Source organism: Syngnathoides biaculeatus, chromosome 2, assembly GCF_019802595.1.
Source record: "Syngnathoides biaculeatus isolate LvHL_M chromosome 2, ASM1980259v1, whole genome shotgun sequence".
In the NCBI taxonomy this organism is placed as follows: Eukaryota; Metazoa; Chordata; class Actinopteri; order Syngnathiformes; family Syngnathidae; genus Syngnathoides; species Syngnathoides biaculeatus.
The window spans coordinates 31,883,445-31,911,393 of NC_084641.1; the positions used below are offsets into that span (position 1 = coordinate 31,883,445).

At 43.0% G+C, this 27,949-nt stretch overlaps 1 protein-coding gene across 8 annotated transcripts; it reads right to left on the bottom strand.

The window, feature by feature from the left end:
- Positions 1-1,320: 1,320 nt before the first annotated feature.
- slco4a1 (solute carrier organic anion transporter family, member 4A1) lies at positions 1,321-27,765 on the bottom strand. 8 transcript variants are annotated; one of them, XM_061800924.1, is made up of 14 exons: positions 27,622-27,745; positions 22,818-23,047; positions 21,447-21,625; positions 19,933-21,021; positions 17,524-17,614; positions 16,752-16,873; positions 16,095-16,206; positions 15,000-15,154; positions 13,045-13,309; positions 11,409-11,574; positions 5,110-5,291; positions 4,886-4,950; positions 4,082-4,230; positions 1,321-2,720 (listed from the first exon to the last, which is right to left on the bottom strand). In XM_061800924.1, the coding sequence occupies exons 4-14, from the start codon at positions 20,750-20,752 to the stop codon at positions 2,550-2,552; spliced, it is 2,298 nt and encodes a 765-aa protein (XP_061656908.1). In that variant the 5' UTR covers positions 20,753-21,021; positions 21,447-21,625; positions 22,818-23,047; positions 27,622-27,745; the 3' UTR covers positions 1,321-2,549. The 8 variants fall into 8 exon arrangements, with proteins under 8 accessions (XP_061656908.1, XP_061656950.1, XP_061656888.1 ...); XM_061800966.1 differs by lacking the exon at positions 27,622-27,745 and adding an exon at positions 25,054-25,195 and having other exon boundaries at positions 11,409-11,571; XM_061800904.1 differs by lacking the exon at positions 27,622-27,745 and adding an exon at positions 25,054-25,195.
- Positions 27,766-27,949: the final 184 nt, after the last annotated feature.

Genomic DNA, 27,949 nt, shown 5'->3' on the forward strand with positions numbered 1-27,949 from the left:
ATAAAATCCCTTTTTTAAATTACAATTTTGTTCTGACTGCACATAAGATTTACACAATAAGCCTGAAGTACTGCACAAACCCGCCTGTTTCATAATCTATGGGCATGCATTAATTGTGTGATTGAAGAGAGAATGGGCAGCAATATACATTTCACTGTGTGTATTGCAAAGCAGTTTTATAAGGTGAGATAATTTAGATCACAAATTACAAAAATTAGTGTGATTTTCAGTGTCATTATTCATCCTGCATTTTTTGGAAAATGCTAGTGAGGCGCTCCTTCTGGTATTTGGCAATTTGTGAAGCCCCTGCATGGCATGTAAATGGTTAATTAACGGTTGATTTCAGGAGCTTCAAAAGACATGACCGTAGATGTAACGATAGATTCAAATCTGATGCATGCAAAGCACTTTTCATTTCCTTCACATGGTGTCTTGTCCTCTTGAGTAAATAGGAAAACAAAACAAAACAAAGTTTAGCACATCTTAGTTTACCTTCCATACTTCAATTAGATAAGTCGCAGCTAGTTTTGCTCTGTACGATAAGAGAGAATGCATTAAAATGCAGCCTGAAAAGGCAATCGTGAGGCCTCATCCTTAAAAAAAAAAAAAAAAAATCAAGATGGCCTTATTTTACAGTAGTTTTATAGGTTCCAAAATAATCAACATTCTAAAGTAAATTTCAAACGTTTACAACTGCTGCAAACATTCTAAAGTAAATTTCAAACGTTTACAACTGCTGCAAATCAAAAATGTCATTTGCACGAAGAGCATGAAATACAAAGGGGACAAAGCATGTTCTCACCTCATTCACAGCAAAGCAACTCACATACAGAGTCTAGTCAGTTTTAATAGAGATTTAGCTTAAAGGATCTGCAAACCTTTTTTTAAAAAAAACAAACAAAAGCAACTTGCTGGCATGTTCATTACCAGCTGATGAACTGACTCTTCCTTCATGCAATTGCAACTTTCTCTTCAATATTAAAACTTTTGTACATTACCTGAAGTGGTTGCTTCTTCTTAAGATTGATCATGGAGGCCTTTATTGCCAGGTGGCCATTGAGGGCTTCCTCACAGGAGCACATACAGATGGTCCCAAATCTACTGGAAAGCTAATTTGTGATGTTCATTACCACAAAGTCATTGATAAATTAAAATGTTGCTTGTAGGACAACCTTTGGATTAAGCTGAGAAAAATTTCATTTACCCATTTCTTATTTGTTCAAATAATTCATTGGGGCATTGCAAAAAATATTTTTAAAATTTGGTGTTATCATACTGGATCTTTCCATCTCCCCATCACACACACAAAAACCCACAGGATTTTATCTGAAGCTTTATTTAAAAATACTTGACATCTTTGAATCAGCGCATAAAAAATATTGGGCAAGAAAGTGTTATACAGACTTTGCATACAACAGTGAACAAGTAGAAAGTTGCTTTGGCATCTTTGTAGTCACGTCTTTTAAAGTTCTCTCTGAAGAAACAGCAAGGTACTTTATAATTCGCTAATATTTTCTTAAAGTGCAGCTACGGCTGTTTGTAGGGCATCAAGAAAAAATTAAGCTGCTCTTAAAAATCTTTGTAAAGCTCTCTGTGCGCTCAAATTGATATAAAAAGTACAAATGTACTTTTCTGATTTGATTGTACGCTCGGGCTAGTATGATCATCCCCATCATATGAATGGAAGTGACAGCAAAAAAGATTTTGGAAGACATTCACCTGCCTGACTATTTGTGGGGAGCAGCTAAGGAAGGACTGAGGTAAAAGCAAATGGATTGATATGCTTTGCCTTCACTCAAGCATGACATGACATACATCAAGAAGCTTCTTAATGTATGTCATGTAAACTAACTAGAAGTCTGGCACTAACAATTCCTTGACCTACGATTAGTAGTAACAATCCTTTGAAGCCATCATTAAATCTTTAAAAATCAGAATTGCAGCTTTCTCAGATCTGATGGTGCTCTGCTTGGATCACATTGCTGAGAATGTTTAGATTTCTTAGGGTAGGTTAAATGCATTGATACATTATGGTTATCCTCAATTGTTTTATTAAAGACTTTCCAAAACTAGACTGGTCATGGTCATCAGATTTACTGTATGATTTTTGCTACCCTGACCACTATCAATAAAAAGATATTCTGATGGAACTATAATCTGACAGTGTAAAGAAGGTCAGAAAAGGATTTTGATGGGATTTGGAAACCTGACCAGGACAAAATCTGGAACTTTTTCAGTTGGCACACATTTCTGGTAAAGAAATCGATTGAACTCACACCAAAAGCAGTATTTGTTGGTGGAAATGTGTCTTACATATTTTTTTCAGCATGGAAGCCAAAAACGATTAGTGACGGACTTCCTTTTCAATTCATGGTTTACATACTTGATTCAGTTCATTAAATAATTACTTCATTTCCCTTTAGTAGGTCACCCAATTGAACTTGATGAACTGAGAGCAAGTTTTGCTTGAGTGCTGGTAAACAATCTCCCTGCGACTGAGAGAAGGCTGAAGGTATAGAAGAAGCACCGGCCACTTAAACCAAGACTTGTCAAAATCTGGCTTGCGTGTTGGTGATGACACCGTCTTCAGCAAGGTCTTTCACATGAAAGTTGCTCTTATTGTAGGTTTCTTGGTCACTGCTTTCATGGCTAGTTTGAAGTGACGGCGGAGGAGGCTTGTACAATATGCTGGCCAGCAGGAAGAAGAGTGCCCCCAAAAACTGAGAACAAATACAAGCCAGGGGTCAAGATTAAAGTAAATTAATGCCTGGATAAGATTAAGACAAATGTGGTCTTAAAACGATTGCACGGTTAGATTTTTACCATAACATCTTGCTGTATCGGGGGCCAGTCCCTGGCAACATTACACAACATGTATTCCGATACTACTATATAGCCCGTCAAGGACGTGGGACCAGAAAAGATGTTACCTTTTATCATAAAATGGATAGTCGTTACCGTGGCGACGACAAATTATTGTCAAACAATGGCTCATTGTGGTAGTATTGGGGGAAAAAAAGAATGAAATTAAGAAAATAAACCTGCGGTGTACCTGGGTACTCAGCAGACAACGTTTTGAGCTATACTTTCTAGGATTCCTTGAGCTATATTCACAGTTTTGTTACAATACAGTTTGAAAGCAGACAAAATGTTATACAGTCTAGCTATGCATCATTTGAACATAAACATAAACATGCCAATGCTTTTGTCAGGTATTGCTCTAAAGCTTTGGTAAATATTGGTTTGCATGCGTGAATTTAAATCTTGACAACAGCTAACAAGTAAGATGATAACGGAAAGCACGGGCACTGGTCACAATACGCAATCTTATTTATTGGGAGAGGTGCTTTTTAAGAGAGTTGCTCTTGATATGTTACACTACATGAATGCGATCTAAAAAAAAAAAATCAAACATGCGAGACTTTTCATTTTGGCGTCGTAGGGCTATCGTAGGGCCTACTTGTTGGTCATGGATGATGTCACCCAACAAGAAGTTTTGTTCTTTCCGACAAAATATGTAGGAAATGATCTGGGAAACTTTCCCGATAGCCAAGTGAGCTAATATCGGGACTAAAATCCTGTCGTCTGATCCAGCCATAAACTGTCTTGTTTGGTGGGCAAGGCTCTGTAAATATGTTGTGTGCGCTCTGCAAATGTAGCACAGCAGCTCATAAACTGTCTTTAAAAAAGAACGCACATCAACAGGGGGTGTTGAACAGGGGTAAAACACTGTCCAACTTGCCAACCCTCCCCCAGTCCCTCAGTAAAAAAAAAAATAAAAAAAGAGGAAAGGAAACCTCTATCCTGCTGCTGTTTTTTTATTTTTTGGGTTCACTGTGCATTTTCTTATGGTGACATTGTAAGATAAAAAGGAATTGAAAATTGTCATCAGGGTGCTATTGTCTTGTAGTTACACCCTCGCGTTATATAAACTGCCCAACATTATGGCAGTTGAGGCAAAGGATTTGCCAACTAAAATTTAGGCAGCCTCTTGAGTGATGAAGTAAACTTCAGGTGAGTTTCACACGATGCATAGTTGAGCTAAGAAAATTAAAAGCATTGGCGGCGTCTAAGTGTTTACCTTATAAAGGACGCCAGCAAGGAGCGTGTATCGACTCATGGCTGAGTTCTGATAGAAGTAGCAGGAGCCCTGCTCTCCACACTGATCTTGCCACAGTAAGCAGGAAATGTCAATCATTGAGCCAAATGCGATGGGTCCAGGAATACTGCCTGTGAGGGAAAGGCAGTCGACAGATTAGACCAAAACATCTGAAAATCGGTGAACTGCAGTTAAGAGTTTAAACACAACATTAACACTATTTACAGGGGAGGTCGCCGTAGCTCAGTGGTTAGAGCATTGGTTGGGTAAACCAGGGGTTGTGGGTTCGTATCCCACTGGGGCCTCCACTCTGAGATGGGTTGCGTCAGGAAGGGCATCCAGTGTAAAAATTGTGCCAAACAAATATGTGCAGCCGATAGAAACTTACTATTGACTTGGGTGTCACATTCATTTTAGTCATCAGCTACATTGTAGTTACTGTTTCCCTCAAAGGGCCTTTTTGACTGTGAACCCATACTAAATTTTAATTGCCTCATCATATTTACACACGAAATGTATGTAGTTTGGGACTCCGAAATCAAGTTTATCTACCATTCTTCGTTTGGTAAAACAAAAAATGCTTAGAATATCTCAACGTTGTCATTTCCAATACAAGACAATTTGAAATCTTCGTACAGATTTTCCCAACGATCATGGACGTTGACCCAGATAGATGATTTGCCTTCGTGAGCCACATAAAATCCCAGAGCAGGCCAGATCTGGCCCGCAGGCCTTGAGTTTGACACCCATGTTTAAAGTAATCCTGACAGTACACATAAATCTTACCAAATGTGCGGACCACAATCCACTGGATGCCAAGGCCAAAGGATCTCTGGCTGTCTGGCACACACCTAAAATAGTACACTAGTCATAAATATTACATAGCCCTGATATTATGATCCAGTGCAGGTTACACTGTGGTAAACTACAGCCACACTACTAAACAACATTTAATTAATAACACAATCAGCAAAAAAAAAAAAAAGTGGAATTTCACCACCCTACAATACCTGAGTGTGGCAGTGAGCGCTGGGATGCTACAGAGGAAGGTGAAGAAGATGATGAAGAAGAAGAACAAGAGGAAGGCTGGCATGGTGTGACAGGTGCTGGCACACTTTCCTGCCATGGCGAAGCCATTCAGTTCCACGGAGGCATTAGCTGCCACCAGCACACAGCTGCATCCAGAATACATCTAAGCGCACACCACAGGACGCTATGTGACACGCTGGCCATCTGCTCGTCATGCTCCCATTTTATTTACCACTTTTGCTCCCTATCCAGCCATTTGTTTTGTCTACTGCTTATCCTGGTTTGAATTAATAATGTTGTGAGATTATGGTCACACCAGAGCAGGTATTTGGAAACCATTGTTGAGACAAGGCATAAGGAAAACAAAAATGCCACAAAACGTGGATATAGGCATATTTATTTTCTGCCATTTAGTGGAAGAGCATTTATTGGTTCTGCCTGTCACAGTGTCTCTGGCATAGCCAGGGATTAAAAAAAAAAAGGTATGGTAAACTATTTTTTAGCCAGTTAAACATACATAATGAATTTTTGACCCTGCTAGCAAGATCTGAATGTAGCCTCATTCACTCGCTACAGCCACCCCCTTGCATGTCTGCCCAAAGAAACAATCCCCAAATTCACTCAACGTGTGTGCCAAATACAAAATGTTACTGGTTCAATGCATTTTTTATTCTTGTTTTTTGTAGAACTTATAACCAATTAAGAAAACTTAATTTACTTTCCTGTCAAGCCAGTGAGAACGGTCATATTACATAGTTTATTTGTCGGAGTTGGTGGTTTATTTTCAAGCCCATCAAAACGCAGCAGTCTGAGTACAGAACACCACCGCTATATATATTTAGCCTTGATTTATAACAGAGTGCTATCATCGTCCTTCATTTAACATTTGTTGTTTAAGTGAGTTAAATAATCTAGCCATGAAATTACAATGACCTTCTCGGTCATGCTCCTGGATTCCAGCCAGGGCTGGGCGTGGCCAGCTAATCTGAAGGTGCACACCTGCGCCTCATGAACACTGAGTAGACCCAGTACATATAGGACCCGGGGGACGACAAATACTCCGCTAGATCGTTGCTCTTCATGCCTCGTTCCCGCACTCCTGCTTTCTCGACTTCTGACCTCCGTGCACCGACCCACGCCTGTTCATTGACCACCCTCGTAAGCCCATTCGTACTGGTACTACGAATTGTTTGGACTGTCTACCTGATCTCAGACCTCAGACCGAATAAAGGTTTCCTCTGTACTGTCTGTTGTCTCTGGAGTCGTGCATTTGGGTCCACCCTTGAGCCCCGCATCGTGACAGAACGATCTAGCCAGAACATGGACCCAGCCGACTCTGAAGCCATTCGCCGTGCGCTGCAAGTGCAGGGCAAACGCCTGGGTGAGCAAGAGGCTGCTCTCCAGGTTATGACTCACCAGATCCAGGAGCTCTGCACCCAGCTGGAACCGTGGCTAGCCTCCCAGGCTAGCGCGGCCACTCCTGTGCCTTTCCGTGCCACCATCACTCCGCTCTCTCGACCAGAGCGGTTCTCCGGCGACTCCGGTAACGTCAAGCCCTTCCTGGCGCAGTGCGATCTCCACTTTGAGCTGCAAGCGTCCGCTTTTCCCACGGACCGCTCCCGGATCGCCTTCGTCATTTCCCACATGACAGGGAGGGCGGAGGCATGGGCCACCGCCGAGTGGAGCCGTAACTCTGAGACCTGCCGCTCATGGGCGAGCTTCGTCTGCGCGCTCACCCAGGTGTTCCAGTACGCGGCTCCGGAACCCCAGGCGGCGTCCTCGCTCATGACAATTCGCCAGGGACGTCGCCGCGTGTCCGACTACGCCATTGAGTTCCGGATTCGGGCTGCCGAGAGCCGCTGGAATGAGGAAGCCCTCCATGACACGTTTTACGAGGGACTGTCCCCACAGATCCGTGGTCACCTCGTGGCCATGGATCTTCTGCCTTCGCTTAACTCCCTCATCGCATTGGGCCTCAAGGTGGACCAGCGCCTCACCATGCAGAGACAGATGGAGGGCCTGAGGGAGGAGGAGAGGGAGAGTCGCAGTCCGGTTGCTTCCGCTTCCCGGCCACCCGTGTTGTCAGCTTCATCGGAGTCCATGCAAGTGGAGGGCCTTGGCGGCTCAGCGGAGGAGCGCTTACGTCGGCGACGAGAGGGACGCTGTTTTTACTGCGGGCGTTTGGGACACTTGATCGCCCGCTGCCCAACTCGACCAGGGCACTCTGACATCAGGATCTCTGCTCCGGTGAGTGTGCGGTACACCGCGGCGGGGTCAGGGAGGTCCCTTCTTCACCTCACCTTGGGAACGGACTCCCGTTCATGCACTGTGACGGCTTTCATAGATTCTGGGTTGGAAGCTAACCTGATAAATCCCCGCGTGGTCGAGGAGCTGGGGGCAGCAACCTTCCCCACGCAACGGTTTCGTCACGCCTATGCCGCCAACGGCAAGTTCCTTTGTCGGGTTACACATCGCACTCAGACGCTACGTATGAGCTTTCCGGATGCTCACTCGGAGCGTATTAGCTTTCATGTCTTCGAAGCACGTAGTAGCGACATCATCTTGGGCAGCCCGTGGCTCAAAGAACATAATCCACACATAGATTGGACCACAGGTCAGATCAAGAATTGGGGAGAGGACTGTCTCAGTCGCTGTGTCGCTGTCCGGAGAGACAGGGGTATTCAAGTTGCGCCGGTTCGGCTAACAGAACCTAGTACCGCCCTGGACCTGACCGCAGTGCCCTCCTGCTACCATGACCTACGGGAGGTCTTCTCTGAATCTAAAGCAGAGTCTCTCCCGCCACATCGGTCATACGACTGCGCGATTGAACTCCTGCCAGGCACCTCTCCTCCCAGAGGGAAACTGTTCTCTTTAACAGGACCAGAGCATCAAGCCATGAGGGACTACATTGAGGACTCGCTGACAGCCGGACTCATTCGCCCCTCATCCTCACCAGCCGGTGCGGGGTTTTTTTTTTTTGTCAAGAAGAAGGACTCCACGCTGCAACCCTGCATCGACTACCGAGGACTGAACGACATCACAGTCAAGAACAGGTACCCTTTGCCGCTTATCTCTACAGCATTCGAACTCCTCCAGGGAGCCCGGATCTTCACCAAGCTCGACTTGCGCAGCGCTTACCATCTGGTGCGGATTCGGGAAGGGGATGAGTGGAAGACGGCGTTCAACACCCCCACAGGGCACTATGAGTATCTTGTGATGCCCTTTGGACTGACAAACGCTCCGGCAGTCTTTCAGAACTTCATTAACGATGTGCTTTGGGAGTTCCTGAACAGATCTGTCTTTGTTTACCTGGATGACATTCTCATCTTTTCAGCAGACCTAACCTCTCACATTCAACAAGTCAGAGAGGTGCTCCGGCGTCTGCAGCAGCACCAATTATACGTGAATATGGATAAGTGTGAGTTCCATCGGGCATCCGTGTCCTTCCTGGGCTTCGTCCTGGCTGAGGGAGAGATACGGATGGATCCCGGGAAGGTCGACGCGGTGCTGCGGTGGCCTACCCCCACCAACAGGAGGGACGTGCAGAGGTTTTTGGGATTTGCCAATTTCTATAGGAAATTCATAAGGAACTTCAGTTCCGTGGCCGCTCCTCTGCATTCGCTCACCTCGCCACATACCCTCTTCGACTGGTCCGGGACCTGCCAGGAGGCCTTCAGCAGGCTCAAGGCAAGTTTCACTACTGCGCCCGTTCTCATTATTCCGGATCCAGATAACCAGTTTGTGGTGGAGGTGGATGCATCGAATTCGGGAATCGGAGCAGTCTTGTCGCAGAGGAGTCCCAGGGATGGAAGTATCCACCCGTGCGCGTTCCTGTCTAGAAAGTTGACCCCGGCAGAGAGGAACTACGACGTGGGAGATAGGGAACTGCTGGCGGTCAAGAGCGCGTTGGAGGAGTGGCGGCACTGGCTGGAGGGCTCGCAAGTGCCGTTCGTTGTCTTCACGGACCATAAGAACCTTGAATACCTGAAGTCTGCGAAGAGGTTGAACGCCCGTCAGGCCAGGTGGGCCCTATTTTTCACCCGCTTCCACTTTAAGGTGTTTTTCCGCCCAGGCTCCAAAAACGGCAAGCCGGATGCACTCTTGCGGATCCACGAGGGAGGGCGCACGGATTCAGACGCCGCTACTATCCTGCCAGCGGGGTGCTTCGTGGCCGGTTTCACCTGGGCGATCGAGTCGCGGGTGAAGGAGGCCCTGGGAGAGACACCGTCACCCGCGGATTGTCCGTCGGGCCGCCTTTTCGTCATCCCATCTCTGCGGGGAGACGTCATCAACTGGGCCCATACCAACAAGACGGTCTGCCACCCGGGTATGGCGAAGACACGTTCAGTGGTTGAACAAAGGTTCTGGTGGCATAACCTCAGCAAGGACGTAAGGGAGTTCGTCAACGCCTGCCAGGTGTGTGCTGCCAATAAGACTTCCCGCCTACGGCCTGTTGGTGAGTTGCAACCCCTGTCCATCCCCTTTCGTCCGTGGTCACACATTGCGCTGGACTTCGTCACCGGCCTGCCGCCTTCACAAGGGAACACAGTGGTGCTGTCCGTAGTGGACCGTTTTTCCAAGATGGTCCACTTCGTGCCGCTTCCGAAGATCCCGTCGGCCAAGCAGACAGCCCAGTTGGTATTAGACGAGGTCGTCCGTTACCACGGCCTACCCCAGGACATCGTTTCGGACAGGGGTCCGCAATTCAGCGCCCGTTTCTGGAAGGAGTTCTGCAACCTCATCGGCGCTTCAGCAAGTCGGACATCGGGTCATCACCCAGAGTCTAACGGCCAGACTGAGAGGATTAACCAGGAATTAGAGACCGGTCTTCGATGTCTGGCATCCAGGGACCAGAGCACCTGGAGCCAGCACATCAAGTGGGTGGAGTATGCCCACAATTCTCTACCCTCCGCTTCAACAGGTATGGCTCCACTCCATGTCGTGCATGGCTACCCTCCGTCCCCGTTTCCTCCACTGGTCACAGACTCCGCAGTTCCATCAGCCCTGGCCGTGGTGCGACGCTGCAAACGGACCTGGGAAGCAGCTCGGAGGACACTGCTGCGCTTGAGCAGTGCCTACAAGGCCGCAGCAGACCGCAAGAGAAGGGCCGCACCAGAGCTCAGAGTGGGACAGCGAGTGTGGCTCTCCACAAAAGATCTCCCGCTGCGGAGAGAATCCCGCAAACTTTCTCCCAGGTTCGTTGGCCCGTTCCCGGTTTCCAAAGTTATTAACCCGGTCGCCGTCTCGTTGAAACTGCCCAGGTCGATGAGGGTGCACCCTACGTTCCACGTCAGCAGACTTCGCCCGAATCGCACGTCGTCGCTGGCTCCTCCGCTCAAATCCCCCCCGCTCCCCCGCATGGTCGACGGTGGGTTGGTGTATACTGTGCGCTGGTTGCTGTCTTCCTGTCGCAGAGGAAGGGGGGTCCAGTACCTGGTGGACTGGGAGGGATATGGCCTGGAGGAGCGCTCTTGGATCCCCTCCGGCTTCGTGGTGGACCGCTCCCTCATCAGGGACTTTCACGCGGCTCACCCTGATGCTCCTGGGCCGTCCAGAGCCGGCCGTTGATGGGGGGGTACTGTCATGCTCCTGGATTCCAGCCAGGGCTGGGCGTGGCCAGCTAATCTGAAGGTGCACACCTGCGCCTCATGAACACTGAGTAGACCCAGTACATATAGGACCCGGGGGACGACAAATACTCCGCTAGATCATTGCTCTTCATGCCTCGTTCCCGCTTTCCTGCTTTCTCGACTTCTGACCTCCGTGCACCGACCCACGCCTGTTCATTGACCACCCTCGTAAGCCCATTCGTACTGGTACTACGAATTGTTTGGACTGTCTACCTGATCTCAGACCTCGGACCGAATAAAGGTTTCCTCTGTACTGTCTGTTGTCTCTGGAGTCGTGCATTTGGGTCCACCCTTGAGCCCCGCATCGTGACATTCTCCTTCTGCTTGATGTTGCTGCATCCCCACAAAGCACCTGAGCGCAACTTTGTGTGGGAGAAAAGATTGAGAGCACCTCCTGTCTCTATAGCAGGGGTTTGATTTTTGTTTTTTGTCTCTAGTCTGTCATATGCTCTGCAACCACTTGCTCACCCCCGACAACCAGACCTGCCACTCTACCAACCAGGTCCACATTGGAATTCTGCAAATCCCGACCGAATCTGGTCATCTGAGGTCCTTGTTCCTTCATTCGCAACCTCGCCTCCCTGCGCTTGCTGCATCTGGGTCATACTTGCAACCTGAACCCTGATAAAAGTGAGAATGAACCGTGTTACCTTTTTGCCTGTGGAGTCCTCTGTGTGGTTGATTGAGGTGCAGCCAGCATGGCAGGGGGAGTAATACATGATGTTATTAGCCCCACAAACAGGGTTGTACAGCTCCCGGCCACAGCCGCAACCTGTATTGCACCCCACTGTCAAGCCCTCCGTTCCAGAAAAGCTGCTGGTGGAATCACCCAGCAGGCAGGATGGAACAGGAAGAGACCGTTAATTGATGCTTCCTTCTATTTCTTCTTTGTGTGTACATGTCAGGTAAAAACTAGTTGTACTTGATTCTAATGTTTTTTTTTAACAGTAGAGACTTTTATTATTGAATAATGACTGTATTTACTCGTACATACAATATTTTGCCCCAAGTGTGTGTTGCTGCGATGAATCAAATTCAGTTTTTCCCGGAGAACCGTTTTCAACATTTGTCGGACAACACACCTTCTTTGAAACAGATTTTCTGTTTCTATGCATTTTCTATTTGTGATGCATTTTCAGGCTCATAAACACTGTTGAAAACATGAAAACACAACATAACACATCCAAAATGAAACCCCTCTTTTCAGGAGACTCTGAACAGCTTAATCAATATCGGCTGGTAACATTTTATGCTGATCATCTGACCAGTTTTCATGTCATAATTCACCGATCCGATCAACGATGTCATCGATCAGCTTCGTAAAAGACATTCACTCCACTTCGCTGTTGTGTATGAATCCTAAAGGTAGTTTGTTAAGCCTTGTCATTTGTCTTAGTGTTATAGCACTCAATCTGATGACCATTGAAAGTTTCTTGTCAGTGATAAAACACGTCGTCAGTGTGGAACTAATTTGTGGTGTCTGAGAAAAACTACTAGTTATTTGCAGTCTGTACATAACTGAAGTACGTAATGGGCAATGTCACCTAGAGACATCAACAACAAATTTGATCGGGCACCTGAAGAATGTACACAAGGTGGGAGCGTTTTGCACACAAGCAAATCAGGTGCATGCGTTGGGGGCCCAATAAAAAGGAAAAGCCAAAAGGACCCAAACTCTGGACAACATCTGTCCATATGCCTGGGACAGTGAGAAATTTAGCGTAACCATGTCATTAATTGTATTTGTTAAAATAATTGAATTGCAATTTGATTACAGTAAGTTAGCACTCGTTATTTCAGTCATGTTGTAATGTTGAGTTGACCTAAACTTTTGTTAGAGGCCAAACTTTGGATGGCCCATTGAGGTCATTGATGTTTAAACTTCTATCAAAAGTGAGAATACTTAATACAGTGCTTCAGAAGACTTTAAGATACTCTGTATGCACTTCACAAGAATATACAATAAATAAACGTGTCAAATAGATACATTGCTCCATCTTGTGATTGGTTGTGTTTTTTTTTAAACTCTCCCTGAATAATCCTGATCATGTAAAGGGTACTTTTCAGTTTTGAAAAGTCTTGTGTCGACTGGCTGATTAATATTTATTTGTGGAATCTTAAGAAACTTTTATAGATCAAGGGTCTGGAAGGAACAGGGACATGTTCATGAAAATACAGATTTATTTAGCTTTTTTCCCCCAACTGGCTTTCACATGCATGACACTCTACAAAAAGAAATGGCACCGAGAGCCAACAGTTGGAATGTATTCATAAGAAGGTTTTTACCTGTTTCCTGGAACCAGGTGATTAGGTTGGTTATAAAGCTGCTTGAAATGGTCCTCCGGACTCTTGAGAGCAGACTGGTACGGAGCGTTGATGCCAGCAAAGGGTATGTTGGGGCAGTCGATGAGAAAGATGAAAATGGTGAGCAGACTGGCCATGGCGCTGAACATGCAAAAACGAATGATGCCTCGGCAACGGAGGTTCAGTTTCTTTACGATATAGCCCCCGAGAAAGGTGCCCCCTCCTCCTGCAGGAACCACGATTACACCTGGAAAAATGAGATGTACAATAAATGTTTATCCTTAATTTATATACTGTAACACTCTGTTCCAAAATGGTAGTGCGTCATTGGGTTTTTGCCAGTTTTTCCCCTTCAGAATTCTAGTCTTGCGGAGGTTTTTTTTTTTTACTGGAAAAGGCTACAGAGCTCTAAAGACTTAAAGGTGACTCATTCAGCCCGCAGTCTGTCGTGAATGCTAGTATGTGATGGGGTCCCTTACGTTTGTCACATTCAATACTTTCTACGGATGAAGTGTAGATGGCGAGGACCTTTGGAGAATGTTTGTGGGCATGTCAGTATGAAATGGATTTCACCTGCCTGGCCCTGCACCACAGTCTGCATCAGGACATGGGGCCAAATTGCCACAAAATCTTTGAAACGTAATTTTCTGAAAATTAACTATTCCTCTTGGAATAAAACAGTGAGCCACATACACTCCAAGGCTGCAGAAGATGGGTCAGAACAAAGAACAACCCAATGCAAAGTTTCAAGCTGGGCCCATAAACTGTTACATGCCGGGACATGTTTTGATTGAACACAAATGGTAGGGCTGCCAAGATTAGTCATGTAGGCACGATTACGTCAACCATCAAAATAATAATAATAATCAATGCTGTTTATTTTTTGGGAAGTGTTTTTCTCTTAAAATTTTCACTGCAGATTCACCCTGGTCGCGTCTGTTGTCTCTGTCTTCTGGCCTTTGACGCAAAAGCGGGTTAGCAGCGATTTCATGAAAGAGCTGCATTAGTATCTTGGCTAACCATATGAGCAACAGTGCTACACAAGCACCAGAAAGGGAAGCACAATTACTTTCCAAAGGGACATTCGTCTCTGAGGAGTTTGGTTAGTTAGCTGCTTGCAATTATCATGAGCCTTAAGGTGAGTTTGAAAATGTACCCCGACAAACAGTCCAGAAACTCACAGCGCTGTTTGCAACTGCCTTACCTGGACCAAAAAATATATATATTAAAAAATGTTTTGGTATATGAGTATTTTAGCACAGTACATTATTTTCCAAATTTTACTCAGGTATTTATACTCCCTCCTACATAAAAAAAAGGTTGTTACTTGAGAAGAGGGAAATTTATAGATGGGTATGTATCCAATTAAAAAAGATTTTGTACGAGTATGTAATTTTTGGTTCCATTTTTAAAAATGCGCTATATACTTACAGCTAAAATTGCTGAAGACCAGAATATCAATTTAATTTCCACCTTCATTTGTAAAAATGTTAAGAATGCTGGTACAAGCTGCAAATTTTATTAAAAGTTGAATGTACGACCATCTTCATTGTTTTTATTCCTAGTTTTCACATAACAAACACGTCAAACTTGAAGTTAATGATCATTACATAAGAGCAGCTGCTTGCCGGCGTGATAAGCTGCAATTTACAAATGATCCGATTAGTTGACTAATTGCAAAAATAACTGGTGTTCTGTCAATTATCAAAATGGTTTGTGGCAGTCTTACCAAATTATTGCCATACACCCTAAATTTCTGGGAGAGCAGTGGCAAAACTGTAAAACACACCCCAGTCTAGCAGGGAACAACATGGTCATCTGGCGGTAGGCTGAGGTAGGAGGAACCCCACATCTTGCAAATAATTATATTGCGTCCAGGCAGTACTGAATCCCAGAACCCCAATTGCTCCCTCAAACAGCAATTGTTTGTAACTCACCAAACCATGTGGCAGCTTCAGATGCACTCAGACTAAACTGAGCCTCTAAGAATTTGGGAGCAAATGTAGACATGCCAGCAATGAGGGTGGCCTCTGTTGCACCAGCCAGGCACAAACACAAGAAGGTGGGATTCTTGAGGAGGAGCAGTACAGATCTGGAAAATATGTCATACATATGATGGGAGTTTTTACAAAAGTCCTGTATTGCTTGATAGATCTTTGTGAACTGGAGCCTGATCAAAGCCCAGCAAAGTGAATAAAGTTCATTTTAATGAAACCCTGCTATTCTAATCCCAAGTAGCTCAGAGCAATTCTTGGTACAGTTAAATTACTACGGCACTACGTTGACATGTCATATGTAGCAAGTTACGTAATTTACCTTCATTATTCACTGTGGATTATTCTAAAACAATGTAAAACATTGAAATGTTAAATAAAACTGCAAATGTCTTAATGCAAATAATTTTTTTGACTAGTCCAATATTAATACTAGGTGCAATTTCTTCTAAAGCAGTATCCAGAGATATGTGATTCTACTTTTATCAAACAATTTGAAGTGACTCAAAACTTAAAACAGAAATAAAAAAATCTGCACCACAATAAAATGGCAATAGGCAGGCTACCAAACACATGCCAAAGCAACAGGTGGCACTATGACCCCCCAATTTTGGGGGCCCGTTTAGCTCATTAGAAGAGAGAAAAAGATGTGTATAAAGTGCTGGGAACATAAAAAATAAGACTCAGTCCAGCACTAAGTTTTTGGTTCCGGGGCATGCAAAATGTTGGATCAAAGGAATAGTGAAAATTCCCTCCAACAAAAATGAACAAATAATGATGGGACATGCTGTATTTGTTTGCTTGCCCTTCTTGATATTTGTATTCTGGGGCTGGGGAGGATTATAATGTTGCTTAAGTAAGAAGAGAAAACATTTGGCGTTTTGGTTGCTGCATTTTTGCATTACTTCCACAAAATATGGGGGGAATCGGCTGTTTAGTTTTTACATAACCCTGATAACATAGCCAAAATGTTTTGAGAAATGTGGTCAAAGGTCATGATGAACATTTCTAAAAGCTGCAGAGTGGAGGCACTCAAACCTTGGCATGTCTTTGACTGATTTGCCAAAGTGAGGGTCTGAAGCCGTGGAGTGACTGCCATCTTTCAGCTGGTGGGTCTCAGACACACGCATGGCTTTGTGCTCCTGAGAACCTGGAGGACAAGGTGAGATTTGGCCAAAGAACAATATTACATAATGATGTCACATGAAGGTTGAAAAATAACCTCTCCTCTCCTCTTCTAAACAATCATTTGAAAATGCAAACAAGGTGGTAATGAGAGAACGTTCTCAAAACTGTTTTGTAAATGCATGTACACTTTAACAACAACACTTGTTGGCGAAGCTGTAGAGCGTTGGCCTCACACTTCTGAGGACCGGGGTTCGAATCCCGGCCCTGCCTGTGTGGAGTTTGGTTGTTCTCCACATGTCTGCGTGTGTTTTCTCTGGGCACTCCGGTTTCCTCTCACATCCCAAAAGCATCCATTAATTGGAGACTCTAAATTGCCCCAAGGTGCGATTGTACGCGCGACTGTTGTCTTGTCACTGTGTGGCCTGCAATTGGCTGGAAACCACTTCAGGGCGTACCCTGCCTCCTGCCCAATGACAGCTGGGATTGACTCCAGCACTTGAGTGAGCAACCCTTGTGAGGATAAGCGGCTCAGAAAATGAACGGATGGTATCCATCTGTGAAAGTTACCTGGCAGCTGTCTTGGGTAGCCCAGGATGGGAAATGCCACTAAGAGAGCTGCTGCCCCTCCGACTAAGAAGCCGACCCACCACGCACCGACCCACAGAGGGTTGTCTGGAGTCATCTCTGTCCTGTCACCGCACATATATACACAAATTACAGTCAGTATTATGGAGGGTTTTGCATTTACAGCAACATGAGAAGACAACTTCAGAAATGTGAGGCCTACATGCTAACCACCAGTTGAGTTTTTACTGCGTAACTCCCTAAAAATATGAGAACAAGTACAATGTTAAAATAGAGTAGCAGGCCCTATAGTGTTGATGAAAAACAAGACAAACGAGTGTCCTAAAACGGACACTTAGTATCATTCATTGTACAAACATACACATTAAAACTCTGCTTTAATAATTTCATTGAAATCTGAAGAAACAACAGTTCAAGATGAAATGAAGTCTGATTAGCTAGCCGTGAGCAATGACGCTAGGGGAAGGTCTCCCTTTTGGCCAAAGTCAGCCAGGATTCACCTGTAGTTGAGTGGCAATAGGAAATTAATAGATTTACCATACTATGCTTTCTAAATAAAACGTCATTTCGATTTTTCCTTTCTCTTACTTTACAGTGAAGAGTTCAGACCAAAAGCAGATATTTTCATTTTGTTGTTTCCATAGATTTTTTGATTTATATAATATATAAATCATCATCAATGTTGCTGTCAAATAATTGTTTAGACGTATCTCTCCCAATACACACAAACAAACACACACAAAAGCAGACTCACGGGAGCTGGATCTCAGTGTAAATGTTGAGGAAGTAGCCCCCGAGCAGATAACCTGCGGCTGGACCCACAATGGCTGCAGTATAAAAGATCGCTGGAGACAGGAAGTCAATGCGTTTAAGACAAAAGTTCCACTTTGCTTGGTTACACGGCTTCTTTTTAAGAAAATGGATCAGGTTTCATCAATGAGCTGACCTGACACACTTCTGGAATCGGCATCATGCATTTGGAATATGGTAACGTTTGAGGAAATAACAGGCTATGTTTTTTTTTTTTTTTTTTTTTTTTTAAACACATACTGAGACAATTGACCCCTACGTAGAAATTGCGTCATCCGCGTCGCTGACCAATCAGAGGCCAGATATCTGCATAAACCACGCCCCGTTTGGGCATCCGCCGTTCCCTCAGACAACTTTGCATGGTATAACTTTTGTTAGCGTTTTATCGCGTATTTGGGTTCTTTAACAATAGATATGGTTAAGAGGTGTAGTCACGGACTTTGTAATAGTGACAACAGGTATCCTGAAAGGCTAGTTGGTGGAGTTCAATTCGTACCCTTTCCAAAACCGAAGACCCATTACGAAAAATGTCTTCGCTGGATCAAACTTTGTGGAAGACGGCATGATCAACTGAATCCATCTAAAATCAACCGGAACAGAAGACCGAGTATGAAAAATGTCTTTGATGGATCAAACTTTGTGGAAGATCGTATGATCAACCGGAACAGATATGTTTGCACGAAGGTAAGCCCTATATTTGATTTTCAATACATGTCTCATATAAATGAATTAGCAGTTCTTCGCTTGCATAACATAGCTACTTGTGAATGATTGACACACTTGATCTGTGTTGAGCGATATTTTGCGATGATCTGACTGCACAAACGTGTCTCTGTTCGGCGGCTACCGAGCTAAGGTAAACCGGACTAGCGAGTCCTAAAAGCCTTCGACGTGCACTGAGACACCAAGACTGAAGGATGTTTGGGGACATTATAAAGTGGTGATTGTCGTGCTCGGTCGGGACTTACGTAGGTTCGGCACTAATTCAAGAATAATTATTGAGGGGAGCGCGTGACGTTACACAAAGAAAACGAGAGAAACAACTCGGAAATCAAGCCTCGCCTTCTTTTCCTTCATACGGCGGTTCACAAACGGCTATACAGATACACATACAGATTCTGCACACAAGTGTGATATGTAACACGAAAATAGGAAACTGTCAATGACGAATTCGTCTTTGGGTTATAATATATTATATTATGTGGCTTCTCGGTCTTCCTCTGAATCCGGAAAGATCTCGCGCTAATATCAATGGTTTCTCCGTCGATATGCATGTAAATACCATTGAAATACCCCTCGCTGAAATACTTGAAGCCCTGCTGTCTGCTTTTCATCGATATTTCACTATTTGCTAAGAATGCGAGTGAGAAATCAGCTGGTAAATCGGACAATTTCGCTCTAGTCTTTTCTTCCTGCGCCGCCATTTTTGCTAATTGTTTGTCTGAGGTTAGCACACGTGGGGTGACATAACTTCAGGAGGCGTGGTTAAGTGCCCTGTACGGAGGGGTCAATTAATGTACCACTCCTAAATAAACAAAAAATAGTTTTTATCTCAGTTTTGCATAGTCCCAGTTCTCTTCTTATTAGTCATTCATCCATCCATCCATCCATTTTCTATACCGCTCATCCTCATAAAGGGCATGGGTGTACTGGAGCCTATCCCAGATATCTTCAGGCAAAAGGCGGGGTACACCTGAACTGGTCGCCAACCAATCACAGGCCACATTGAAACAAACAACCATCCACACTCACAATCACTTCTATGGGCAATTTAGAGACTTTACAATTAATGAGAAGAAACCAGAATGCTTGAGAAAAACCATCCAGGCACGGGGACAACATGCAAACTCCACACTGGTGAGGCCAGGATTTGAATGCCGGTCCTCAGAACTGAAGAAGATGTGAGAGAAACAGTCTGCTCTCATTTGTCAAAAACATAATTTACACAACCAAATCCAGGCAAAGAAATTCAATGATTGAATTTATCAATTTATCAAAATAATTTTCATAGGCCAAATTCCTAATTCCAAATTTCTAGATTAAAAATCCTTTTACTTGTTACTTGTTTATTCTGCAAGACAGTATTTGAGTTTTTAAAGGTGATTTGAGCTTTTCATTTGCTGTAGGCTACAATCATCAAACATATACATATTTTTAAAAGAATACTAAAATATTTCACTGTGAGATGTGTATTGCATCTCATCAAGTTTCACTACCTGACTAAATGAAGCCTTTGACACTATTATAATTTATACCTGCATTATTTAAGTAACAGCCAGGTGAAAATGTTGGCTACTCAACCAATTCCAACCCCATAGTACTATAAACATTTTGAATCCAAAGGGTGACTCACCGGTGTAAACAGGCCCGTAGCTAGATTTGACGTTCTCGTCCAGATATGTGACTCCCAGCGTGTAAAGGGGTGTAGCCCCCACACCATGGAGAAATTGCCCCAGCATGAACAAAAACTGATAGCTGGACAATCCCCCAGCCTCTTGGTCCTGGCAAGGGCTAGTCCGGTTGGCAGAGCACATTTCCGTTTCCTTGGATATAGTGACCTGGTAAGGTGGCGTGGTGAAGTGAGGCAAGGCGAAGAGGAGAGAACCCAGTCCCATGAGAAGAACCCCCCAACCAAGCCAGCGAGGCTTGTGCCCCGTCCCGCCAAAGTAGCTGACAAAGGCCAGGCAAATGCATGCCGCTATGTCATAGGAGCTGGCGATGAGGCCTGCTTGGTAGCTTCGCAGGTCGAAACGCCTCTCAATGGTTGTCACCACTGTATTGATGAAGCCGTTGATGATCATCCCCTGGAGGAAAGAGGCCACGCACAGGAAAAACAAAACCCAACGGGGAGTGTTGAAGACTTGGAAAGCTTTGGGTGTCAAAGCCCCCCAGCCACAAAGCTGACCCGAATCTTTGGAGATTCCATTTAATGTAATTTGTGACTCTGCGCAAAGGGTTGTTTGCGCCCCATACATTTTTCCTGTAAAGGTGGAAGCTGTAGGGAAATCGCATGGTTGACCGGGACCATCAGGGCGTCTGGGTCCCGAGTCCATTAGGCTCTCTATATGAGGATCCAGTGGGCTGGGGATATCCAGAGTGGGAACCCTGCTCAGAGGGAGGCCAGGAAGGTCAAGGAGCTCCTGTTTGGAGCTGAAGGATTCAGCACTGAGCATTGATGGTCTTGTGAGCAGATGGCTGCAATAATGGGAAGACTACAAGCAGATGACTCAGTACTTTTGAAACAACTACAGCCAGAAGTAGGAAGGAACAATATATGTTTCAGGCACCTTAATTCAGTGGCTCTCCGAAATTAAAACTACCCATTTCTTGTGAACTGAATTCAAGGCATCCACACTGCTGCTGAGTGCTTCTTAAGGCTGTTCTGGTGCTTTATAAGGCATAGAGAAACATGGCATGACAGTGAGTCTCATCTCATGGCATCCTAGAGAGGAAACAAATGAGGATTTTAATATAACCATAACTGTCTATTCTTCCATTTTCAAAACTTATACTCTATAAGTATGACCGGCTTTACACTTTGAACTTATCAACTTGGTTTTGGTGAACTAAGGGGCTTGACATTTGTGGGGACCTCAAGTGTTGTTCTTCAGCGGGAAATTTGGAAAACCCAACACGGTGACAAAAAATTTTTAGGAGTACAAGCATCCCCTTCATTTTCTTCTGACTGCTGGTCATGCTATGGATACAAATTATATTTGAGAGGAGACTGTAAGTAGGTAACATTAGCCTCTATGTTTCATTTCGTAGCGACCCTCAAATGGTGATACACTAGCACCTCTCTGACAAATAAAGATGCTTGAAAAAAACTGATCGTCAATTATTACAAAAAGTATCTAGTACTAGTACCTGGTACTAGCACTTGCTTTTACCAATGGAACTCCTAAAGTTGCCTCAAGTCCATCCACCCATCCATCCAGCCACAAATTGATTTTCTGAGCTTATCTTTACAAGGGTCGCAGGAGTGCTAGAGCTTATCCCAGCGATCTTTGGTCAGGAGGCAGCGTACACCCTCAACTGGTTGCCACCTAATTGCAGGCCACATACAAACAGCAAGCATCAGCACTCACAATAGCACTGAAAGGTACTTTTGACTCTCCAATTTATAAATGTTTTTGGGATGTGGTCGTGGAGTGGATAACGGGCCTAAAAGGCAGAACATCCCAGTAATCTTAAAATTGCCTTGAAAAGTCCACAGAAGTTTAAAAAAAAAAAAGATTGAAACTGTAAAATACAGTGATCACTTCAAATGTTTCAAAAACATCTTCCATTTTCACTTTTCTAAAAACTCTATAACCATTCAAGCCAACAATAATTTATGAAGAGGACACAGAAAGTTAATAAGTTAATAAAACAATATCTATAATATGAAACATTAACAGTGAGCATTTCCCATAAGTGAGTAATTAGTCATATACAACATAGTACCCAAATAATTACAAGAAAGTACAGCTAGATTTTTGTAAACGGTTTTAAGTTTACAAACATGACCATTGCTTGAAAAGCCATTTAGGAACAAACAAAGAAAAATAGAAAAATGTTTTTACCCATCTTGGTCATTTAGAAACAGAAACAGAAACAGAAGCCATTAAAGGGGAAGTCCACTCATTGAAAATAACTATGTATCAGATAGGTCATGTCATTGGTACTGTAACTTTAAAATACTGAGATTTGAAAGAAACATCATCGTGATGCATTGTGTCCTTTAAAAAGGGGAAGTCCGGTCATTGAATTAACAATGTATCAGATGGGTCATGTCATATGTACTGTATCTTGAAAATTTGAGGTTAATAAGATATCATTTAATGGTATTTTGAGAAGATTTTTATCGTCAATTTTGAATGTTCCCGGTCGCTGACCTTTCATTGTTCTCTTGACTAGATTCAAAAAGTTTGTTGGTTTTCTGTATTAATCTTTTTTTTCGCTCCTATAAAGTTTATACGTGCAATGTTTGTTTTGATCTGCTATTTGCGCAACCTACTTCAACATAACGCCACTCTGTAAAACAAGGAAATAGCAAAATGTCAGATGGGAACTAAATTTGAACCAAATAAAACATGCAAATTATACAACCTGTCAGGGAGTTAATAATACCTCCAGTTTGCACAGCATTGTTTAGTGTCATCATAAACAAAGAGGTTGAAAAATGTTTTGAGTCTTCAAAAATAGAAAGTTATAAAACATCCAATTATAAATTTGTGTAGAGTCGCAGCCCCCTACCTCAATTGCAACATGAAACAATCAACAGGTCCGAAAAAAGATGTGGTGAAGAAAGTGGAAATTAAATGTGAAATAAGTTCTCAACCCGTCTCAGAAAGCCTCATACTGGGTGGAGGGCTTGGGCAGCACATCAGGACACCCCCAGGGGAGGGGCCATGCAAGCTTTGCTGCAAAATAATCCACTTGCGCTATCGTGCTTCACCACCACTTCACCCTGAACAGGTGACCACCTAAAGGCAGATATTACAGTACAAAAGTTGAAAAACAAATTGGTACCAGTACAGAAATAACAATGTAATGGGAACTGGATAGTCACACATTTTTAAACACCTTGTAAAGTGAAATCAGTGATTTACTTAAACATGGACAAACACTGTACATAGTTGGACAAATACAGCCCTGGGCTGTTGCTCACCAGTACACCTGTCCACAATCACACCTAGGGGCAATTTTGAGTGTCCAATTAATGCTGCATGTTTCTGGGATGTGGGGGGAAACCAGAGTGCCCAGAGAAAACCCACGCAGGCACGGGGAGAACATGCAAACTCCACATAGGCGGGTCCGGGATTGAACCCAGGACCTCAGAACTGTGAGGCCAACACTCAAACCAGTTGCCCCACCGTGCCGTGCAATTTAAATTTAACACATGGCAAGAGGAAAATCATTCCCATGGATTGCCTTTCTTTAGCTTATTTTTCCAATGCAGTATTTGCCTTTTCTCTTGTTTTCCAAGGTGAGATCAGAGCAATTGCCTCGACTGCATAGCCAGCATTTTATCTTTACAGCAGGAAACTATTTGCCTTGGTTCATTGAGAAGTCTTTCGTACTTTGTGCTAAACAAAACACTTCTGAAGAAACAAGAAAAATCAAGGAAGGAACTCAGTGAGGCTTTGGCACTCCAGGACAAAGCACCACATCGGATTTCACTTCATTTGGAACCCATAATTGGAGGAGGTGAAGACTATCAATGGCCCTTTTGATTTGTAGCAAATTTGTCCAAAAATTGTGTCCAGATTTTCATTTACGATTGTTTCATCCACAAGTTACAGCTCAAATAATCCTCGTTGTCAGTGTCCACATTCAGGCCCTCACAAGGCTGTACACTCTTGCACTGAGTTGAATGGCAAAAAAAACCCCAAAACATCAGAAATCAGCATATTGCTTTATTAATCCTTTCAGTTTTAAGATTCTTCAACTAAGGCAATACCTTTTCTCTTCTCTATCTTAGAACATTATGATATTGTCAGAATTTCTGCACTTATTCAATTTTAATGTTTTTTTTTGTAGGTATAAGAGCAAGCAACACATCATGCATTTCTTGACTCTTTATGACATCTTGTAACAGCGCAACAGATATTGATCAAGCGATGCAGCTAAGCATACATTCGTCACAAAGTCTCATAGACAAGCCTTCATCTCAGCTGTTGGATTCCATGATGTTATATTTTCAGTAAAAAGTGGAGGATATTAACCGCTTGATTGATTAAACAACCATCCAAAGCAGATAGTTATTGTATTGCATCATTATTCAAATCCCCAGTTGAAGCGATATAGAAATGTTAATTTTGATAAGACAGCGTTGTTTAGGCTGTGTGAATGCAGAAATGGTGACTTCCAATAATTAGTTTTCTTCAACATAAATTGTGGCCAAAACCTGTGTTAACTAGTTCTAATTAGACTCGATACACAATTAGCAGCTTTTCCCAGGAACAAGTCATTGCATTCATTTTAGTGATTTTTTTAAAGAACAAAATGTGATTATTGTGATGTGTATTAATACATATTTAACACAAATTCCATATATTTCTGTGTAACCTTTAAGTGTTTTTCACAGAAGGAATTCAGGCATTTGTATTGGGAAGGTGCAGCGTTCCCTCTGTTAGGATAGGATATTGAATTTATTATTATTTTATTTATTTTAACTTGACACAGTACATTTATTAAAGAAGAAAATATTCTCTAGTTTAAACCAAATTGTGTTCAACAGGAAAAAAAAAACATTCACCACAAAAATATTTCAAAACAATACATTTCACTAATTACTATTGTGTGATATTTTGGCTCAAGGTATTCATACCACCAAAATCTGATAATGGCCCAAGCTGAGCTGAGCGTGTGGCTCTATCAAATCTAAGATATCAAATTTCAAGCTGAGTCAGGTGCATGGTATGCAAGCCAGTGGTGCTTACCATTTCTAGAAAACGAAGCTAAAAGTTTCTTCATGCAAAGCACTTACCTTAAGTAAGTATAGGTGCGGGTCACAAGCCAATCTTTCAGCTGATGTCTTCACTACCGATTTTTAAAACCAGCCTCCAAATCCTATTAATACTGTATTCCTCAGGTTTTTATACAGATACGCTGCACTTGCTTTGTTGTCATAATTTTTTCATTTGAACTGTGACACTATATAAGTGAGGAATCATCATAATGTTTGGTCTTTGCTCTTTGTCAAATAAAGGCTTTGTGTTGTTCTTCCCGTTTTGTTACTTCACAAAGACATCAAACAGTTTGTGTGAAACAAAGAAATGTGTTTATTTTCATCCAGTTAAAATTATTCTACTTTTCCTACAACTTTTTCTACAACGATTATCCTTCATGGAATGCTAAACATTTGTTTAATACTCTAGGATGCTTATTTCAAATTTAAATTTAAAAAAAAAAATAGAAGCAGCGATTCCTGGATACTTTTAAACTGGATTTTTCATTTTTTGTGTGTGTGGTTAATCAGTTTTTTCATCATTACAACGTGACCGTGGCCTACTAGTTTAGGACAAGCCTGGTGTTCGCAACAAGACCAGCAGTCAAGATGCCTCCCTTCTCTACTTAACGACTATCACGAACTACTGCATAGAATGTCAATTCTGGAATCGAAAATCTGCAGTCTTGAAGTCTTTGTGGATGTAAATGGACAACCGGGAAGGGAAACTGTTCTACCGATGTCTTAAGCAGAGGTGTGCCAACAGAGAACCACTCAGCTCAACAATGAGGACTGACGTGGAACGTAGAAACAATGGATCCTTCAGCAGTTCTCCCCTGAATTTACTGGGAGCAAAGCCCAAACACATGGGACATCTAAAAGGTAAGACAGAACACCACCAGCAGATTACCAAGGAATCCGTCTGGCCTGCATTGCAGGCTGCTTCAACACCGATTGAGCAGCCATGGACGGTCATTAAAGCGAAGCGTTTTTTTTTTGGGACCATTGATGGTTTCTGTCTAAATAGACAAGGAGTTAAGATATTGGCTGGCATCAATTTTGACTGTAGATCACTCACTGTCCCGAAAAGAAAATGTATACAAAAATCAAGGAATGAATCTATTAAATCATTGTCTCGGGCAGTCGGTGCCGCTCTGGTATGACATTCATGTTGAGTACTGAGAAGAACCACTTTGCTCCCAGCAGCTGCTTTGGCCTCATATTTTTCTTCTGTGAACTGAGTCACACATTTTCAAAAGAAACGTATCTGTGCCTGCCTCCCCCAAAACAACAAAAAAATTGTAATGAGTTTTCTAATGACAAAAACTGTACACTACTGTACTGTATTAATATATCCAGTCATGTTCTTCTGCTCATTCTGGTGTGCCACCTGGAGTATAAATCGGATTTACGGATATACTGTACTGGAGATTAAGCTCGTCTGTCTCCTTTTCAATACAACAGTGATATTGTCTACCCAACATAGATGATAAAGAATATGTGCCTGTGAATGTTGTTGTAATATCTGTCTACATGTGTTGCATCATCATTTGTGCTTAGGCAGCGTAGCAGCCCCGCCATATAGATGGTAATGGTTAACATGTACAGTAATTGTTGTGATTTATTATGAACCCATCCAAAAATTAGACTTTGTTAAAAATAGCCTCATGAGTGCAAGTGTGAAAGCACCATAAATAAAGATTTTTACACCAAACCCAGGTTAGCTGACTTCCTGTGTATGCTGCGCTAAAAAGCATGAGTATTTTTTTTTTTTTTACATGATTGAGGCTGAATTTGTGAAAATGATGATACAGTATTTTTGTTCACTCGAACCGGGAGGAAATCCTGAGACCTGTTACCCCCAATGCGCCAATTTCTCCTTACATTATTCCCTCTTTTGGAAAATTGTCCAACTTTGTGACAACAGTTGGAGAAAGACGCTTTGTGCCCTTTTATGATTCTCACTACAAAGAAAGGTTATCAGGTCCAATATCAGTGAGCACTTTTGTTCGAACTCTAAACCTATTTCATCTTCAACATTCAAGGATGGATCGAAATTCATCTCTCTCAAGGTTATTTAGATAACCATGAATAAATCAACCCGTCTTGCTGAAAGATTGTGCAATCAACGGGATATTTTGGCCGGGTTTGGACGATGCACCGCTCACCGCTGCAAAGCGGGAACCCCCCTCACGTCTGCGCCCAAGTGGTGACAAAGGTAAAAAATAAAAATAAAAAGAATTAAAAAAAAAAAAAAAATTATATATATATATATATATATATACACACACACACACATATTATGCTTGAAAAACAAAAACCCACACGAGATATCAACGTATGTACGGCATCAACGATCAACGAGGTGAAAGATGCGACAAACAGCTGCGTTATAGCTAATATATTTTCAGTGGGAGAGAATCCAGTGAATGAAATTTGATATTAAATACAGGAATTGAAAACACTTTCGCGAGGCAGAGCTCGTCAACAAGCAACAAAATATAACAAAACGAAATACGCCTTTTGTGCACTGTTGCCGCAGGTTGAATGCTTAAATGTGCAGATAGCACCAGAGTGCATTTTTTTTTTTTTTTAAATGAATCTTACCTTGAAAAGAACCTCCACATACACTCTTTCTCGTCTCACCACGTCTGGTTTCCTGAGAGAAATGTGACTGTGCTGTATGCTGACAACCGTAGTGACGTCGTCCTTTTGAGCACGTTGCCACCTTGTGGAAGTTTCCGCAAAAGTCCTTGTAATGATGTTTTTCCGGATCCGTATGTTTTAAAATAAAATCACAGCAGTAATAGTCATGCAAAGGAAGAACACAATATATCTTCTCATTTCAAAATGTTCCCGTTGGAAATCATGGAACGAGAAATAATATGTTTCGGGCTTAAACACTCAAACTCTGAAACCATATTCACCATAAACA